At 48.7% G+C, this 18,921-nt stretch overlaps 1 protein-coding gene across 2 annotated transcripts in view; it reads left to right on the top strand.

The window, feature by feature from the left end:
* ZBTB16 (zinc finger and BTB domain containing 16) overlaps window positions 1-18,921 on the top strand; it is a 195,146-nt gene that overhangs the window by 79,320 nt on the left and 96,905 nt on the right. For both annotated transcript variants that reach the window (XM_007452206.1, XM_007452207.1), the window contains exon 3: window positions 15,768-15,865. In XM_007452206.1, coding sequence (XP_007452268.1) covers window positions 15,768-15,865 — 98 coding nt within the window. The remainder of the gene's footprint in view (window positions 1-15,767; window positions 15,866-18,921) is intronic.

Here is an 18,921-nt window from a genome sequence, read left to right as displayed (position 1 = left end):
CGTGGGTAGATAGAGCTTCAGAGCTTACAAAGGCCCTGAAAGGACCAGCTCTATCTCACCACGCCCTCAAGCCATCTCTAGCCACACCACCCACCTTTTAGCTGCTCCTCTTCTGCACGCCTGCAACATGGATTATTTGTTGGCATTTTGGCACATAACCACATCTTGCTTTTGGGATTCTTTCTCTGTCTCTTTCTCGCCAGCTTTGTGATGAACCAACCAGAGGACCAGGGTCTATCTTTCTTCTTCTTCAGCCTTGTACTAGCTAACACTTACTTAACACATTATATTCTCCACACTGTGCTGAGTCTTTTACATGCACAATCTCATTTTTCTATCCTCTGGGGTCATGATATCTGAGGCTGAGATAACCGAGGCTTAGAGAATCCCAGCATCTTAAAGCTAGTAAGTCGTGGACCTGGAATTTACAATGAGGGCTGATGACAGAGTCTGAGTTTTGTTTTTGTTTCTTTTTTTTCTTTTGAATTTATTTTATTTATTTATTTATGGCTGCATTGGGTCTTCATTGCTGCACGCGTGCTTTCTCTGGTTGCGGCGAGCAGGGGCTACTATTGGTTGCGGTGCGCGGGCTTCTCATTGCGGTGGCTTCTCTTGTTGTGGAGCACGGGCTCTAGGCATGCGGGCTTCAGTAGTTGTGGCATGTGGGCTCAGTAGTTGTGGCATGTGGGCTCTCATGGGCTCAGTAGTTGTGGCTCGCCGGCTCTAGAGCGCAGGCTCAGTAGTTGTGGCGCACGGGCTTAGTTGCTCCGCGACATGTGGGATCTTCCCCGACCAGGGCTCGAACCCATGTCCCCTGGATTAGCAGGCGGATTCTTAACCACTGCACCACCCGGGAAGTCCCTGAGTTTTTAAACTGTTTGCTCTGCCAACTAGAAATGTATCAGGCTCTGCCACTGACCAACTTGATGACCTCAGACAAGTTGTTTACTTCCTTGTGCCTCAGTTTCCTCCTGGCAAAACAGAAATAAAAATAATACCTGCCCAGTAGAGCTGTTCTGAGAATTGGATGAGACAGTGCGTGAAAACGCACAGAATAGTGCCAGGAACATGGTAAGTGTTCAAATATGTCTTGTACACCCTTCTTCTAATTCTTCATTATCAGCCTCGTCTTAATATTGTTGTTTGCACCACAATATCATCTCCGGGGTCTCAGGTGTCATCTTAGCACCTAAGATAAGGTTGTGTACGTGGCTTGTGCTCAGAAAATGCACGATTAATGAATGAGAAGGCACTTGGGTTTCCAGAGGTGACTTGGTGGGAAGTACTCGGTATGATGCTGTCTGCGTGGCAGGTACTGATTACGAGGCTGTCTTTGCTAGCGTGCAGCCTTGGCAGGTTGTTGTGGTGGTGGTGGTGGTGGTGGTGTGGGGGGGAGGGGTAAGGCATGGTGGGATGTGATGGACACTGCAGTCGAGAACCTTCCTGTAGCCTAAAACCTTTTTTTCCTTCCCACCCACTTCCCCAGTAGCTCTGAGCCCTGCCAAGTCTGTGCACGAGCCTTGAAATGACAAAGTACCCTTTAGTTAATTGCACAACGGATTGCCTAGAGTTAAAAGTTCTGATTTATATGACTATAGCTCTAACTGCTCAATAACACAGGCCTGTAATCTACTTTCATTTCAAACAGAACGTTGATTTATAGGACAGCATGCCGCTTTAGCTCAGAAATGAGGTGTTCAACATATGCTCTGTTGACATAAATTTGGAATTTATCGCTGTTGTCAAAGCTGCCTGTTGGACAAAGGTGGGTATTAAGGCAATAAATGGCTCAGAATAGTTCTCTGTCACATTTCCTAACCATTGTATTCAGTCTATTTGAGGGAAAATATATATACTTAAAAGCAATCTAATGTCCAAAATCCATGCATCTTGTTTTGAATGGTGAGAAGGGAGGATGCTGGGAGGATGGCGGGGTGCGGGGGCTTGTAGAGGGGCGGGGGTGGGTCAGGGGTGTTGTCGAGGAGGATGGTTTTCATGAAGTTATGGCCCATTTTTAAAAGATTCCACTTTGCTTCCTCTCCCCCATCCCCGTTAGGAGGTGGACTTTCTCATTTACAGAGAAGGGGAGGAAAATGAAAGCTCATTAAATAAAAGTAGTAAAGGACATTTTTATGTGTGGGCTTAAAGGCGGCAATGTCGGGGAGGAGTTAGCGAGTGGGACCGGGACGCAGGAGACTACAATTTTGCTTATGGGGAAATAAGGCCACCAGCTCGCATCGGCGTCGGTTTCTCTGCCACCCCGGCGAGCACAGGCTTGCTTCCATCTTCCTTCCGTGGGCTCTCAGGCTCCCGTGGGCCACGTGACCTCTCGACTGCCTGATGAGGGTTAAGAAGAGTTGGGTGCCAGGATCTGCACAATATGTTGTATGCACCCCATCCTGGTCCTGCTTATTTATCACCCACAGGATGGCCAAGATGGCTTCCACCCACTCACCCATTCCCCAGAACATGTCCTGAGCATCCACTGATCCAGGCCCTTTGCGAGGCTGGAGACTACAGAGAAGTGAGGCTGAGTCTGTCTTCGGGTAGTTTTCCATGTAGTTGGAGAGTCAGGCAAGCAAGCAGATGCATCCCCAGCGCTATTGGTGCAACAGTAGACGCACACGCAAAGGATGGGGTAAAATGGAGGCCTGATCAGCTTTGGGAGTGGAGGGACCATGGAGGCTCCCTAGGGGTGAGGCTAGCTCTCCTGCCTGGTGAAATGTCCCTTTGTGACTATTAGATCCCGCAGGGAGAATACAGAAAAACAAACAAACAAACAAACCCTAGTGATAGGCTTTTTAAAAAAGATGTGCGGTGTTGTGGTCAGGTGATCGCCAGTGTGTGTCGGTGTGGGTTTTCTGTGCTGTGTATTATAAAAGTGAGGCCAGGGTCCCTGTGCATCAAGGCTGCCACCTCCATTGTAATGTGCATCAGCTCCACACCGTGGACTGGTCACCGCATCCCCTGAGCGCGGGCAGGGAGCGTGGAGGATTTAGCGAATGTGGTCAGAGTCAAGGTTAAGAATCTCTCTCTTTTCTCCATCCTCTGTTTTCAGATAATGTAGCTTGTGGTCTGTGGTCCTAAGTGTGTGTGTCTCTGGGAGATGGAAAGCATGAGCATATCCAGAGGGCTGGCTGTGCGCGGTGGCTGTCAGCTGGGTCCAGAGGCCCAGGTATTATGCATTTCCTGCACGCCTGGCTCGCCAGCCTTACAAGGTAGGAGCTGGAGGAAGGAGCAAGCTGCCTGGTACTTCTCCCTGTGAAAACAAGGCCCAGCAGGGGGAGAGGATGCATATTTGTTGCTTTTATTTTATTTCTCCTTTTATCTCCATGCCCACACGCTTGGAGCATCTCGGCGTTGATAAATGTGTACTCTCACACACGTGCACACCATCCGCCTTTCTTTCTCTTGCCCGTGTGTGTGACACACACACGCACACACCCCCACGCAGTCCTGCGCACACCCGACGTGGACACCATTGTAAGTAAGCCTCCTCTGTGTGGCTCACCCTCCCTTTGCCACCAACCCCTGTCCTTTTCACACGAAGCTCCCCGTTGGGGAAACTCATAATTTTTACACCACACAGCCTTGACTGGCCACTGCTGGAATTACTGTCTCTTTGAAGTGCTTTCTGCTGGGGCATTTACAGGCCGTTTTAATTACCTGCAGCTTGCAAGGGGCCTTGCTCTGTCCCAGCCTTTGTTTGTTTGTTCTTTGCAAGGAGTCTGTGCAGAAAGAATATGCTGCCTTCTTTTACAGAGAAAGAAAAGGGGAGAAAAGGAAGTTTGAGGAGCTCTTCGCAAAGCTTCTTCCCCCAGCTTTGGGACACCCCGCCCCCTCGAACAGGCGCAGGAAGAGAGGCCAGACTTGATCTTGGCTCGCCTGGGCTCTCAGCTCCGTGGGTCCCTCTCCTAGGGTTTGCCTGGGATAGTTTTGTGTGTGTGTGTTGATTTTAAGTATTATTAAGTGTATTTTCAAACTTCCCGTCGTAGACAAGCAGGGCTGTCAAATAAAGCTGCTCTCACTGCTGACCAAATCAGAGTCAGCTGCAGCTGAGCTGGGATCCTGTTCATATTTTTTCAACTAAATTTGTTTAAGGCATGTGTGTTATTAAATTATTGAGTCTGGACGTGGGGGTTGAAATCATTTGCGAAGGTAGAACCCACTTTGAGCTGTCTGAGGTTTTATTTTCCTTGTCTTCATTTTTTATCTGATTCTGTCTCTCTAGAATGAACTAAATATAAATAGCCTTCTTTGGGGTTTCTGTTAAACACGAGTGGGGCATGTCATGTCTGCAGATGAAGATGCTAGCTTACCACAGGAGCCTTGGAAATTTATCCCCTTCTCGGCAGGCTTTTAGAGCAGAAGGAATCTTCATTTATTCATTTAGCCCAAAAATGTACTGAGAAATCGGAAACCTCATACATTGTTGATGGGAATGTAAAATGGTACAGCTGCCTTGGAAAAGAGTCTGGCGGGTCCTCCAAAGGTTACACATAGAGGTACACAGCAATTCTACTCCTAGGTGTATACTCAGGAGAATTGAAAGCAGATGCCCACAGATAACTTGGACATGTACATACATGTTCATAGCCAAAGCATAATAATGCTTCAAAAGGTGGAAGCAACCAAAAGTCCATTGACTGATGAATGGATAAATTAGATGTGATGTATATACGTACAATGGGATAAAAAGGAAGGAAGCACTGTTACATGCTGCAAAGTGGATGAACCTTGAAAACATGATGCTATAAGTGAAAGAAGCCGGACACAAAAGTCTTCTTGTGTGATTCCATTTCATGAATGTTCAGAAGAGGCAGATGCATTGAGAAGATAGATGAATGGTTGCCAGAGACTGGGGGATGGGAGAATGGGGAATGACTGCTAATAGGTAGGGGGTTTCTTTCTGGGGTGATGGAAATGTTCTGGAATTAGATAATGGTGATGGTTGCACAGCTCTGTGAATACACTAAAAACCATCAAAAGGTACACTCTGAAAAGGTGAATTTTATGGTATGTAGATAATCTCAATAAAGCTGTTATTTTAGAAAATGTTTTGAATGCCTACTCTGTACCAGGCACTGTACCAGACTCTGAGGCTACAGCAGATGCCTTCTGCCTTCATGTAGCTTAAAGTCTAGTGGAGATAAAGAATAGTAGCAAAAACCCAATATATACCTGTCAATTGTGTTAAGGAAATGTGCTATAAAGGAAATCAGTCGAGTATAATGATGGAGAATAATGCTGATGTAGGACCTACCCAGATGGACTGCAGCTCAAGTGTAGTCTTACTTTCCCAGAACCGGGCACACAGTAGGTGCTTAACAGATACTAAACAGCAGTAGGGGGTGAGGCTGTGTTCCTTCCCTGCGGTCATCCCGGTAGGAGGTGATGAAGATCCTTTGAGACCCAGCCTGCCGTGGGCTCTGGGTGCCGTCATTGGGCTCACCTGTGTTCTTAGTCGCTCCTCTGTTCCTGCTTCTTTCTGATTCGGGTCCTGCGAATCCTGGGTGTGCTCTCAGTTGTCTCCTTTCTTGCTGGTTGTTTTCCGGTGCCTTTATAGGGAGGCAGTGAGGGGATGTTATGGGTGGGGTGGGGGTTCTTTCAGGTGGGCAAGTGTGAATGTGGATCTGGAGGTGAGAAGTCTGGAGACTTCCGTCTTCTTCATGGGAAGGTAAGTCACTCAGCCTCATCTACAAAATGGGGACTGTACTCCCTTCTTCCCCAGACATGAGGCAGTTGAGATGATCCTCAGCAAACCCTTTCAGAGTCAGATGTGATATATCAATGCATTAGCCTTATTATTATAAAACCTTCGTTGACTAGATTTTTTTTTTCATTTTTCTAGAAGAAATAAAGAACCATCAAAGAAGTGGCTATCTGGTGGGGTTTTGCCTTTTTCCTTTAATAAAATGACAGTGACTTTCACAATGTGATTGGATGTCCTTACAGGTTCATCTGTGTATCCTCTTTATCTTGTGTTCATAACTGATGTTCAGAATAATGGCTCTAAAGCTCAGAATCCTCATAGAAAAGTAGTTCAATTTTCAGTGTGCTAAAGCAGAAAGAATGAGGCAATATACATTAAGAAGATTTTCAGAAGGGTTTAATTCCACAGGAGCTTTCTTCTTAGGTCCTTAATAAACCTCAGTTATTTTCAGTAGTCTCAGGATCCAAGGCTGGTCTGTGGGATTTGAAGGTACCATTTTGGCTGCCTGGCTAAAGTGAGAACATGTCAAAATGAGCCTAGATAACTAGGAGACGATGTTTCCTGCCCACACCCAGGCAAAACAGGAAGATTAAGGAGGAATCTATAGCTTTTTGAAAGGGTTTTCCCAGAAATTGGCTATCTGTGCTGGTTGAAAGCCTCATATGGGAGAGAGAGAGAAAGCAAAAATGCTGTTCCTCCATAACCATAGTTCAATTCCCTTATAGGGCCTTTTAGGATCTGGAGAGAATATTTTGGATTTATTTTTGTTTCCCTTGGGCTGACATCATCAAGCATGCATCATGGTGCCCTGTTTGGGGTTTGGAAAAAGCTCTGAGAAGCTATCAATCTTAAGGCATTTTACTCCTTTTCCCCTTCCCTTTTCTAAAAGCACAACGTTTCTGGTTTCTTAAAAAAAAAAAAAAAAAAAGAAGAAAGAAACTACAAAAGTGTATATTGATCCCTTTCCCTCAGATCTTAACTGGCCAGGCTGTAATACCTTGCTTACATCTGCCAGGTTTTTGTGCAGTTTTGCAACATCTCCTTAATCCAGTGAGCATAAATAGAACATTTCAATCATATTTGGCTACCAGGAACTTCGCAGATAAGCACGCTAAGACCTTGTTGAAAGAGACAGTATGAGATTGTGTGTGATAAGATCATCCTATAGCCTGGTGCACAAATGAAAAACTTTTGTTCTTGGTGAAATTTGTTGTTAGAGATATTTCAAATAAATGACTTAGGAAAACTGGGTATTTTAAAACAAAGCGCCGGTGACATAAGAGCCTGAAGCCCAGGCCTCCTGGTACTGGGCAGCCACGGAGATCCTTCTCTGAGCAGTTGCTGTGGGGAGATTAGCATGGCCCTTTGTCATTTTTGATGTTGTATTTTAACACGCTCGGGCAGCCTTATCTGAAAGCACTGTACTTGGTGTGGTTATGGCCGCGGAATGCCATTGTCCTTCCTCATATTTTCAAGGCTCAGGACAGCTCCTACCACTCTTCAGTCAGTTCCAGGTTGGCCTCCATCCCAGGCCAAGGCAGAATGCACCGCTTTCTTTCTAAGAACCCCAAGGAAGTCTTCTTTTGGACAATAGGGACCACTGTTCTTTTTTTTTTTTAATTTATTTTATCAAAGTATAGTTGACTTACAATGTTGTGTTAATTTCTCCCATACAGCAAAGTGACTCAGTTATAGATATAGATACATTCTTTTTCATATCCTTTTCCATTATGATGTGTCACAGGCTATTGCATATAGTTCCCTGTGCTATACAGTAGGACCTTGTTGTTTATCTATGCCATATATAATAGTTTGCATCCGCTAATCCCAAACTCCTAATCCATCCTCTCCCACTCCCCCCTCCCCCTTGGCAACCACAAGCCTGTTCTCTATGTCTGTAAATGTGTTTCTGTTTTGTAGATAAGTTCATTTGTGTCATATTTTAGATTCCACATATAAGTGATATCATGTGGTATTTGTTTTTCTATTTCTGACTTACTTCACTTAGTATGATAATCTCTAAGTCCATCCATGTTGCTGCAAATGGCATTATTTCATTCTTTTTTATGTCTGAGTAGTATACCATTGTATGTGTGTGTGTGTGTGTGTGTGTATGTGTGTGTATACATACACACACACACACATCTTCTTTATCCATTCATCAGTTGATGGACATTTAGGTTGTTTTCATATCTTGGCTATTGTGAATAGTGCTGCTATAAACATTGGGGTACATGTATCTTTTCAAATTATGCTTTTCTCTGGATATATGCCCAGGAGGGAGTGGGATTGCTGGATCATATGGTAATTCTATTTTTAGTTTTCTGAGGAACCTGCATATTGTTCCATAATGGCTGCACCAATTTACCACTAACAGTGTAGGAGGGTTCCCTTTTCTCCACACCCTCTCCAGCATCTGTTATTTGTAGACTTGTTAATGATGGTCATTCTAACCAGTGTCAGGTAGTACCTCACTGTAGGTTTGATTTGCATTTCTCTAATAATTAGTTATGCTGAGCATCTTTCCATGTGCCTGTTGGCCATCTGTAGAGGCAGCTGTTCTCGTACTGGGGTGTGTGTGTGGGGAAGGGGGTGGTGTGTGTGTGTGTGTGTGTGTGTGTGTGTGTGTGTGTGTGTAGAGGCAGTGGGGGAGTTTTCACCCTTTACATTTTCTCTCCTTGAATCCCCTTTCATGTTTGTTTGTTCATTCATTCAACAAAGATGCACTGAGTCCCTCCTGTGTTCTGGGCTCAATAACAGAGGCTGAGGGGATGGATCTGGCATGGATCCTTCACGAAGGAGGGTATAGTCTGGCTAGCACAGGCCCCTGTCAACCCCACAGCCTTTTGGTGTCATAAACATGATTGGAAAGGACCTGGGAAATCATCTAACTCAATTCTTGCATTGTTGCAAAGCTGCAGGGTGAAATCTAGAGAGGGTAAGTGGTTTGACCAAGGTCATCTGGATGGTTCCTGGCAGAGCTGGGGTGAACACTGAGCCCCCCACCACTAGTCTAGTGTTTCGGTCAGTCAGTATACTGCACTTCTCATCTACATTCTTGAGAAAACATGACTCCTTTGGTATTCTCTCTCCTCCCTTTAAAAGGCTCTGAAACAACCAAATGGCCACCATCTTCCATGGCCCACAGGCCTGGATTCCCAGCAGAGGGACGCTCGGTGCAGGCCTGCCCCCCATTCAGCAGCACAGAAGGTGTTGACTGGCACTCTGTTAGTTCTTGGTTGCCTTTTTTAATCTGTTATTTGGAATCCTTGCCTTTTATTGGTATATTTACTTTATGACATACATAAAGAGCTGTATTAAAAAATAAATTGTGTTGTAAAAGCATTCGGTAATGTTTATTAATATTGACTAGTCAGAGAGCAACAAACTCTATTTGCTAGAAGGATAATTTGTGGTAATATCAGCTAAGCATTCGCAGCTTTGTCAAATGACTGTCTAATCTCAACATTTAAAAAAAGTGGGTAAAAGGATAATTTCCCTTATTTATGCCTTGAGAAAATGAACGTGACCCATTTCCTAGTCAATATTAGAACTATTATTTTCTTTTTCTCCCTGGGGGTACCAGACCTTCTCTCTGAATCCAGGCAGTCTCAGGGCTGGATTTCAGTGTCAAGTATCCCTTTGTCTTGGGGTGCTTGGTGGCTGCTTCACTAGTGGTAGCCTCTCACGGGTCTGCTCTGGCTGCATGCATCTGTGCTGAGGGATTAAGAGGTGGAAATGGAGACTTGGTTCCTGTCCTCTAGGAACTTATAGTTTGGAAGAACTTATAAAGGGCTTAGTCTAGAATCAGGAACTTGATACTCCAAGTAAGTACATAAAGAGAATGGTACTGGGTGTGATTGTTGACCCACGGGGACTGATATATGTCACTCACCGTTGGCGGCATTAAGAGATGCTCCTTGAGAAGGTACCATGTCACCCTTAGAAGGTAGGGAACATTCCCTGAGCATCCCAGATGTCCTGTGGATGACCTGCTCTGGCTTAGGGTGGAGGCCTCTAGTGGAACAGGCTCTGTTCAGAGGATTCCTTCACCACAAAAAGGCATGTGGAGAAAGTACAGGAGGCTAGACCATGAATGGAAACACCCTGCAGTCTCCCTGGAAGTTGCTTTTGGGGGTAAATCCCTGGTAACCTAATGGCTTTTCATTCGCCTCTTCCTCTTAAAATTCAAGCCCAGAATGGCATTGACTATTTGGCCTTCCTCTTGTTATTTGAATTGAAGGTAAGTGGACATTGAAGGTACATTGTGAACTTAATGGTCTGGGGAAGAAGAGAGAGCCCGTTGCTGGAGTACATAAGCTCTTTCCTCTGTCAGTTGCGTTTCGACTCGGAGAGGTGAGCGAGGCCAGGTGAGGTTCTCTTACCACTGGGTTTAAGGGTCCTTTACTGCTTTGAAGACAGAGCATTGTCAGAGCCTGTGAAGGGATCCCCCTCATACAGTGCCCACATGGGAGGGAGACACGGTAGCACGTCAGGGTCAGCGGGCAGGTCCTGATCAAGAGCGGGGTGAGATGTTTGCACGGGGCTGTGTTCCCGTGGTAAGTAGAGGGCCTTGGAGAGTACTGATTCCCATAGGGCAACAGGCTTTTGAGAAAGTAGGATCATTTAGACCATCGTTGGGAGCTGACTCACAGACTCTCCTGTCATGTCCTTGTCTGTTCTGAGTACCCCTAGAAGCACTGTCTAGGTCAAGTTGACTGTCACGGGATCAGAAAGCAAAAGATCAAGCATTGGGGTGACTTCTGCCTGTGGGGCAGCTCAGACCAAGTAAAGGGGCTGAGTTGGAAGGACCTTCAGAGCTGCTGGAGCTGGAGTGTTGGTGGGGGCAGGGGATAGAGTCACTCAGGGTGAGAACAAAGAACACATGGTCTTATAAAGGCCCTTCCTTATAGGATGGCTTCCCCACTGCGTCTTTCCTCGTGCAAAAGTGGGTAGTTCCCTCCACTCACTTTCCCTCATAACAGATCCTAGTTTTCAGTGCTGGTGTTGTGTGCTCAGCAAAACTCATAGGGCAGAGGCACTTCCGTCTCCCCAGGGGCACAGCAAAGAAGGGCAGCCCTTGGGTTATTGGAACAGAATTCCCTCTCTAGACTTTCTTACCTGTTGGTCTGTTCTCACTGCCATTTGTCTCCAGGCAGAGAACTTGGGAAGAAATAGAACATTGGTGGCGCTGGGCCTTGAACCCCTCTCTCTCAGACAAGCAGCGCTGCTGGCCCTTCTAGACTTCTCCCCTCAGTCTTTGGCTGTGTGGGATACAGGAAGGCCTAGCTTCTCCTTCAGGGTGTAGTACGGAGGGCGCCCCTTAGGGAACAGCTGTTGTAGTCAGCTGTCCCTGGAGGCTGACGGTGGGGGAGGATGGAGTCTGGCGTGAGTCTCTCCCTGCTGCCACTTTTTCTGCTGCTGTCTTCTAGCGGGCTGTGGAGACGAAGACTTATCCCGAGGGTGAGGTTGGTCTGAAGCTCAGGCTTTATGCGGCTATGAGGTTGCCGTTGGCCTTCCTTGTGTGGACTTCGGGGGCACAGGATGAGGTTGGAGGCTGCGCATGAAGCTCTTGTGCTTGGACTAGTGTTCAGATGAGAGGAGGATGCCCGGACCCCACCTGAGATGGAGGAATTTCTTTAGCAGCATAGAGCAGTCACTTCTAAACTAGGCCCTATAAATAAAAGGAAAGATAAACACGGCTTCTGCTACTATATAGTTACAGTCTGAAGCAGATGAGTTTTTATGAACTTTCAGCCTCACAGCAGCACGAAAGTGGTTTGAATGAGTGTGTAGCTTGCTAGCTTGGTTTTACTAGTGAGAGTTGTGTGGTTGAGGATCAGTGAGAAGGAACGTGTCCTTCCCTCCAGTTACTTGTTAAAAGGTTCGTATTTGCTTACCTCTGATTTCCCATAATGATTCAGTTCTCTTGAGACAATAGCTAGAAACCCATTAGAGGTTAATTTTTTCTTTGTCTTTTTGGACAAAATTGAAAACCTGTTACCTTCAGGATGAGTTTACCCAGTGGGCCAGGTGTGGTCGTAGCTGGGGAGCACCTGAGCCTGCTCCCCGAGAGCGGGTGGTGGGGCCCTGAAGCCTATGGGGAATGGACGTTCCTCTGAGTCCAGCATGGAGTTGCTTGGGCCATCTAGAACTGGGTTACTTTCAAAACAGTGTTCAACACGATTGCTTCTCAGAGAAGAGAGTGTGAAAACCAAGGTAGCATATGTAGAAAGGTGCAAAGATGTCCCCAGCTGTCCTCCTTTCCTGTGTTATCGTGGAGGCTGATGACCTCAGATGACCATGAGTAGTTTGACCTTGTGAAAAGGCAGGGCCGGCCTGGGAAAATATTGAGTGTGTGTGGTAAGGAAGAAAGAGGCGGACGGAATTTCCATTTTCATCAGAACGCTTGCAGTGGCATAGTGTGGCGGCAGAGGTGGTAAGGGTTGGGGTCCAGGGTGACAGACCCTGAGTTCCTGCAGTTTGTGCTTTCACTCTGGAAACCAGTTGCGATTCTGTTTCCACGTTGGCCATTCCGCAGCCCGTGCCATAGAAGGTCTGTTGGTGGTCCTTGAATGCACTCAGATTCTTCTCTGCCATTTCCCTTTGCTTTGAATTAGAAGTCTCTACCTCTTCACCTCCATCCCTTGGTGTCTGAACAATAATGACAGGGATGGGCTCAGCTGAGCTCCAGGCCTGTGAGGTGTTCCCTTTTTCTCTTCTGAACTTGGTGTGCTTTGCCCTGGTCCCTCCACCAGTGAGGCAGGACCTTTGTCCTCGAACTACATGTGTGATCACTTGGATGCCATGCTTGCCTCTGGGAACCCGTGCAGGGCACTGAGTTACTGGGTCAGGTGCAAGGCAGTCTCCTTGCCCCAAGGATTGGGCAGGAGAGGACACCCATGTCTCTGAAGGCTGCAAGATGCATGGCAGCAGAATGGTTCCAAAGAAAGGCTGGTCATGAGTTCTGGAAGTTTCTTTCACTGAAAGATCACAGGTGAGTAAAGGAGGGAAGTCAGGTCATCTGGATTAGAAGGTTTTAAAATGAGTAGATATCTGAGAATGGGTGTCAGTTTTTTCCTTGGGCTGTCCTAGCCTGACTGCCCTGGTGTCATGAGACATCACACAGTGGAACGTGGCTCAGAGAGATAATAGTGCCCCTCAGAGGAATTCCTTGGAGGCTGGGTAAAAGGACATGGGTAAGACTTTGGAATAATAAAGTTTTGACACCATGAGAAACCAGAACCTTAGATATCACCCATCACTTTACAGGTGAAAAAATGCAGACAGATCGTGATAGCATGGTTTGTCTAAGGTCACAAAGCAAGTTAATGGCCAAGTTAGGACAAAAATCCAGGTCTTCTGGCTGCTCACCTGGCATCCTTCCCCGAATCCTGCTCCCTCTGTAGTAGAGGGCAAGAGTGCATCACCTTACACACCACGCCAATCCAGTTGGTCAAGAAAGCCACTGACACCAGTTGCCAGGCAAATCCGTTTGCACCAGACAAAACAAAACAAAACAACAGTAGGGTTACCCAGATGAGAGACTTGATCTGAAACCTGCAGGGGGAAGGTATGGGAGTCCAAGAGCCAGGGTGAGGATGCTCATCCTGGTGGTGACTGCTGAAACCTGAAGCCTGGCCACTCCAGTGTCCTTAGGGAAAACAAATCTGAGTGTGTGTTTGTCCTCGTCTTGCTCCTGACAGCCACCCCAGAGGTGGGCACCCCTGGAAGCTAAGAAAGCATTAGTGAAGGGACTTCCCTGGGGGTCCAGTGGTTCAGACTCTGTGCTCCCAGTGCAGGGGGCCCAGGTTTGATCCCTGGTCAGGGAACTAGATCCTGCGTGCTGCAACAAAGGTCCCACGTGCTGCAGCGAAGACCCAGCGCAGCCAAATAAATAAATAAATAAATATTTTTTTAACAAAAAGCATTAGTGAAGAAAAAGATGGAGATAAATAAGACTGGAACCCACATGCTGCCATCCACCTGACCTGACCATGAACTTGTGTACGAGGGTCACCTGTGGAACCACTTGTGAATAGAGCTTTTGCTGCTCCATGGAACAGCTCTTAGGAAAGCAAACCTTTGTCATGCCCAGGCAAGTGACAGGCATACTCAGCTACAGTGTGTGCACATGCATGCGTGCACACACACACAAACATGCCTGGGTACATATTTTAAACCATGCTTTGCCCAGAATGCTATTAGGACATGTCCCAGTGCCCAGCATTGTGAAATATGTTTAGAGTTGAGAATGTTCAGTGAAAATGTTCTGTACCGTTACTATTTCTCAATTGGGATGGATCAGCCTTGGCCAGGGATCAGATAACATGGGGGTGGGGTGGGGTGCACGACAGTGTCATGGATGAGGGTGTGTGTGCACTTGTGATTGAGAAATCATTTGTTGTCTTTGGCAAAGGGGTAAAGGGAAAGCAAGCAAACATGACTGTGATTGAGAAAGAGTTCTGTGAAGGGGCCTGGGCCTGATCACTGTCAGAAGCTGCACACAGTGGACCCCATATGCTGTCTTCAAGCCACTAGACTGGCACCCATACTCATCCCAGGGCCCACAGGGTATTGACGCACCTCTGGGTTCTTGTGGGATTTGGAAGGTGCTGGCAGGGGGTGGCTTGGTTTAGTTCTGTGATCTGGACAGCAGATCCGGGCACCACTGGCTTGAGTGTATAATCCGTCCCTTCCCTACCTGCATTCATCTAATATCAGTACCGGCAGCCCTCCAGCCTTTGACTGTGGTCCTAACACATCAACATCCTGACTGCAGTGGGCTGTTGGCTCTAAGGGTGCCCACCTGCCGGCCCTATCGCCCTCAGCTCCTGCCTCTGGCTGCCGCTGCCTGTCCCCTTCCTCAGGGCTGAGGCCCCTGGGGAGGCGGCAGGCAAGGCGCAGAGACAGGGTGGGGTGGATCCTGTATCCGGCAGAGGCATGGACAGGCCTGAGAACAGGAGTGTGGGTGGGAGGAAAGGCAGAGTTCTGGGCCAGATGGCCCCCTGGCCAGCCCGCGACCCAGACTCTCCCAGCACCTCCCCACTAGCCGCCTGCTTCCCTGCCTCTGACCAGCTCTGTTGCTGGCTCCTGACTGAGTGGCGGGGTCTGGTGGGAAAGGCCCCAAGCTGGGAGTTGGGGTCGGAAGAGGGTTGCAGGCTGGGCCTGTGACCAGGGGTTACCAGGGCCTCTGTCTTCCTGGGGTGGTCATGGGTGCCAGGTTCAGCTCACAGAATAAATGAGATAACGTACGTGGAAGTTCTTTGGAAAGCCAAAACCGACGACTGCCACCCTCTCTTTTATAGAGTGATGTTACCTGGTTTCTTCAAACCTTTCTTTCTGCCAGGGCTCATCCTCTGGCCAGACGTAGAGGGAAAACACTTTAACAGCTGGGCCTTTGGGGAAGGTTTTGTGTGTTGGAGAGTGACTGCCGTTTTGAGAACCTCTGGATGCCCCGAGAGAGGGGCATCTTTTGTCCACGAAGGCATCAGTTCACTAATAAGCTGCGATGTGCCAGTCACTGTGTGGGAGCTGGGCTGTGAGAGAGAGCAGGTACGGGGCAGCCCTCCCGGGTCAGCAGTCTCTTGGGGGAGCCAGGTAAATGCACAGCGCAGCACAGTGAGGGCCGTGCTGCGAGTGAAGTAAGCAGAGGCACCTCTGCCTCCACGTGTGGCTTGTGCTGCTTTGTGAGGATTCTGTCTGTCTAGCTGGCCTGGTGCTTCCTCTTTCCTCTCTCCACAATTGAATCTGATTTTTCTTCTTCGTCTACGTGCCAGTGGATGATGAAGTAGGAAGTGCCCTATTCTTCTAGCCCTTGGACAAGACCGGGAATAGATGCTTCCTTGGCAGCCTTCCATGGGAACGGGGGCTTCCGGCTGTCATGGATCCAGGGATATGTCTCCGTCAGCGCCCATCTCCAGCTCCCCTGCTCTCCATCTCCCTTCCTCTTGCTCACCTGCCACAGGCATGGCTGCCAAGCCCCCAGGTAGGGGTGGGCCTGCTTTCTGTCCAGCCAGAGCAGCAGCAACCTGTCTTTTCCTTTCCCCTACAGGAAGCTGCACAGTGGGATGAAGACGTACGGGTGTGAGCTCTGCGGAAAGCGGTTCCTGGATAGTTTGCGACTGAGAATGCACTTACTGGCTCATTCAGGTAGGCGAGGATGCCCTGACTGGCCTGTTGGAGCACGGGCACCCACCTCCTGCCCACTTTCACCCCCACCCAGAGCATGGCTATCCCCACCGCCAGCCGGGCCTTGGTCCACCTCGTCCTGTGGATGCTCCATCCAGGCTCCTGGAGCAAAAAGTCCATCCTGACCATGTGACCGTCTGGATGAGCCCATCGTCCTGCTCTCCTGGGCTTCCTGGGGCTTCGTTGGTACCCAGTGCCCTGTGTGATCCACCTTCCAAAGTAGACTGCAGTTTCATTAGCAGAACAGTTGTGGAATTAGGTTCTCGCTGTCTAATGAATCTGACTATTGGGTTCACTAATTATACAGGAGCCTTTAATTAAATAGATATAGAAAGGTTGGAACACAAAGCTAGTTACAGCGTGCTGTCTTTTGCAAGTTAATTTTATCCAATTCTAGTGGGGTCGACTCGGCGGCTGCTGGTATTTTTGCTCGTGTTTGAGCAAAGCTTCTCTGCCCCGTGAGGCGTGGAGAGGGGAAAGCACTGACATGCAGCGTGCCCAGGCGTTGTCAGTGGAGGGAAGGATACAGCAGGTCCAGGGCTGCTGCTTCGAGGCCAAGCCGTCGCCTGGGTTCAGTTGCAGAGGCCACCGCACTTCCTTGCTGGGGCCAGTGCTCTTTTCCCTCTAATTCCCTTGCCTTTCAACCTTGGAGTCACGTTTTGGGGGAGAAGAGAGGGCTGTCGTCTTACTCGGTCTTGCTGTCTCGCGTCTAGTCCATGGTCAGTGTCTGCTCTTCCTTTCCCATTTTGCCTCCAGCAAGTGGCCCTCCAGGCGGTTGGTGGTTCAAAGTGTCTGTGAAATGAGCCTGCTTTGGGGTTGGGCAGATCTCCATCTGTGTGACCTCGGGCAGCTTTGTCTTCTGAACCCCCAGTTTCTGTATCTGTAAAGGGCAGGTGTTGCTAACTCACATCAGTTAGGTAACAGAATGTATGACGAAGGCATCTGTAGTACACTCCTTACCATACAGTGGCTGCTTCTGCTTCCACCTCCCTCCCTTTCCCCACTTCTGAAGCTGTCGTTCGGGAGCGTTCCCATCACCGTACTCCTGTTGAGGACAGTCTGGCTGTTTATAGTCTGTCCTCGCTGCCTCCATCGCCTTGGTCATGGAAGTGCCATTCAGTAGCTTTGTATATGCTTCCGCTCGCCACCGCCTCACTGCAGAGCCCCTGTGCCTCTGCGCTGCATGGGGTGCTGTCACTCTCCCTGGCCTTCATGGCCCTTTGTCAAGTGCCCTAACTCCTACTCACTTCCCAATCTTCCCTCTTCCAGATCCAGAGATTGGGCCGCACCGGGCCACTGTCTGTCTCGCTGTACCCTGTGTCTTTGTGTTCCATTTCTCCTCCCCGTGGGACCTCCCCTCCCTGACACCTGGCCCCTCAGAGCCATCCTCACCCCCCACCTGCCCCACCTTGGCCCCGAGTCCTGGGCCCAGGCGCTCCTGCGCTTGGCATCTGTCTGGTATCCGTGCACTCTTTTTATTTTTATAACTTGCACCTCCAATCTTTTTGCTCCCCCTTCACCTTTGCAGGTTGTTGAGGGTTTAGTGGGGGGTTTTCGTGAGCTGTCTGCCCACAGGCCAGCCACCCTCCCCCAGAGCAGAGTGTGGGTCTTCCATCTCATTTGCTCCCTGCTGCAAGCCCCTGTGTGGTCTCTGACTACGTGCCGTTGGACGCTTCCACGAGGGTAGTACAGCCTGCGGTTGAAGCTTCCTCGCCCTCTCGGTAACTCAGCCTGGTAAGCCCCCTTTCTCCTTACTGTTTCCTTGAGTCTAGTGCGCTAGCCAGACTCGTGTGCTTGTTGGTGTGCTCTGTGTATGGACCAGCACAGCTCGCTTTCCAAGCTCTGTGGCTTTGTTCACCCCCTTCCCTCTGCGTGGAATAACCCATCCCCAGTCTCCCCAGATCTTCCAAGGTCCCTTCCATGATGTCATCCTCAACTGTTCCTCACACCCGGCCAGAAGCAATTGAGCCTTCTCCTGGGGTCCATATTTTTTTATCCAAAGCTGTCTTTGGACCCAATCTTTCTTCTCTGTATTATCGTTATTAATGGAATTGCCTTATCTCCTCCTGCTTGGGAATCAGGGTTAGGAATTTGGGCATCTACCTCCTGACCATGTGACCTTGGGCAAGAAATGTAAACCCTCTGAGCCTCCAAATGGAAAGCTCCCGTTAGACGCTTCACATTCTGCCAGACACACGATAGGCTCTCAGTAAATGTAACTTCCCTTTCCCTCTGTTCCCCTAATAGACTGGAATAAGCTACTTGGGGACAGGGTCTGTCCCCATTATGTGCCGCACATTACCTGGCACGGTATTGGAGTCTATAGACATTGGTTGAATGGATGACTGCAGCCTGGGAGGCTGGGCAACTCAATGAAACTCCCGTCTCCCACCGGGTCTCTCCTGCAATAGGAAGTGTTTAGACTGTGTCCCAGGGGTTCACTGGAGGGCAGCCAGGAGCCCACTGGCTGAGTGTGAGTTAGCCGAGGTCTCCGTCGTGAAGCCCAACACTTCCGCGGCGTTGGTAGGGCCGGTGGGGTGGCAGAGAGAGGAGGAGCTGCTTACGCACATTCAGGGGGTGCAGAGCTCCCGCTTCTGACAAGATGAGTGACTTTGTACCACCCCATGACTGAGACGCTAGTTCAAGGTCCCACAGTCTTGTATGGATACCGTGGCAGCTTTGGGAGCTGGGGCCTATTTTCTTAACTTTTCCTGTCTGTCCCTGAAGTCCGTGCAAATGATTTGTCCCTCTGAAATTCACTTGCCACTGCCCTTATAAAAGAGGATTTGGTGATGGGGGAGGTATGATGGGTCACAGCAGGGCCTTAATTCACCCTTGCAGATAGCTCATAGCCTGCTTCAACTCTGATATTTCTGTGCTCTGTTTTTTCTTTCTCTGGTCCCATATATCTCTCACCCCTGTGCCAGGATGGCTTGAAAATAAAGCAGCAACAAGGGCTTCGTGAGGCTAGATCCTAAATTGTTTGCTACCCCCCCCCCCCCCCCCCCCCCCCCCCC

The sequence above is a fragment of the Lipotes vexillifer genome, unplaced genomic scaffold, assembly GCF_000442215.2.
Source record: "Lipotes vexillifer unplaced genomic scaffold, Lipotes_vexillifer_v1.1 scaffold743, whole genome shotgun sequence".
Classification (NCBI taxonomy): domain Eukaryota; kingdom Metazoa; phylum Chordata; class Mammalia; order Artiodactyla; family Lipotidae; genus Lipotes; species Lipotes vexillifer.
This window is presented reverse-complemented; position numbering and strand designations above follow the sequence as displayed.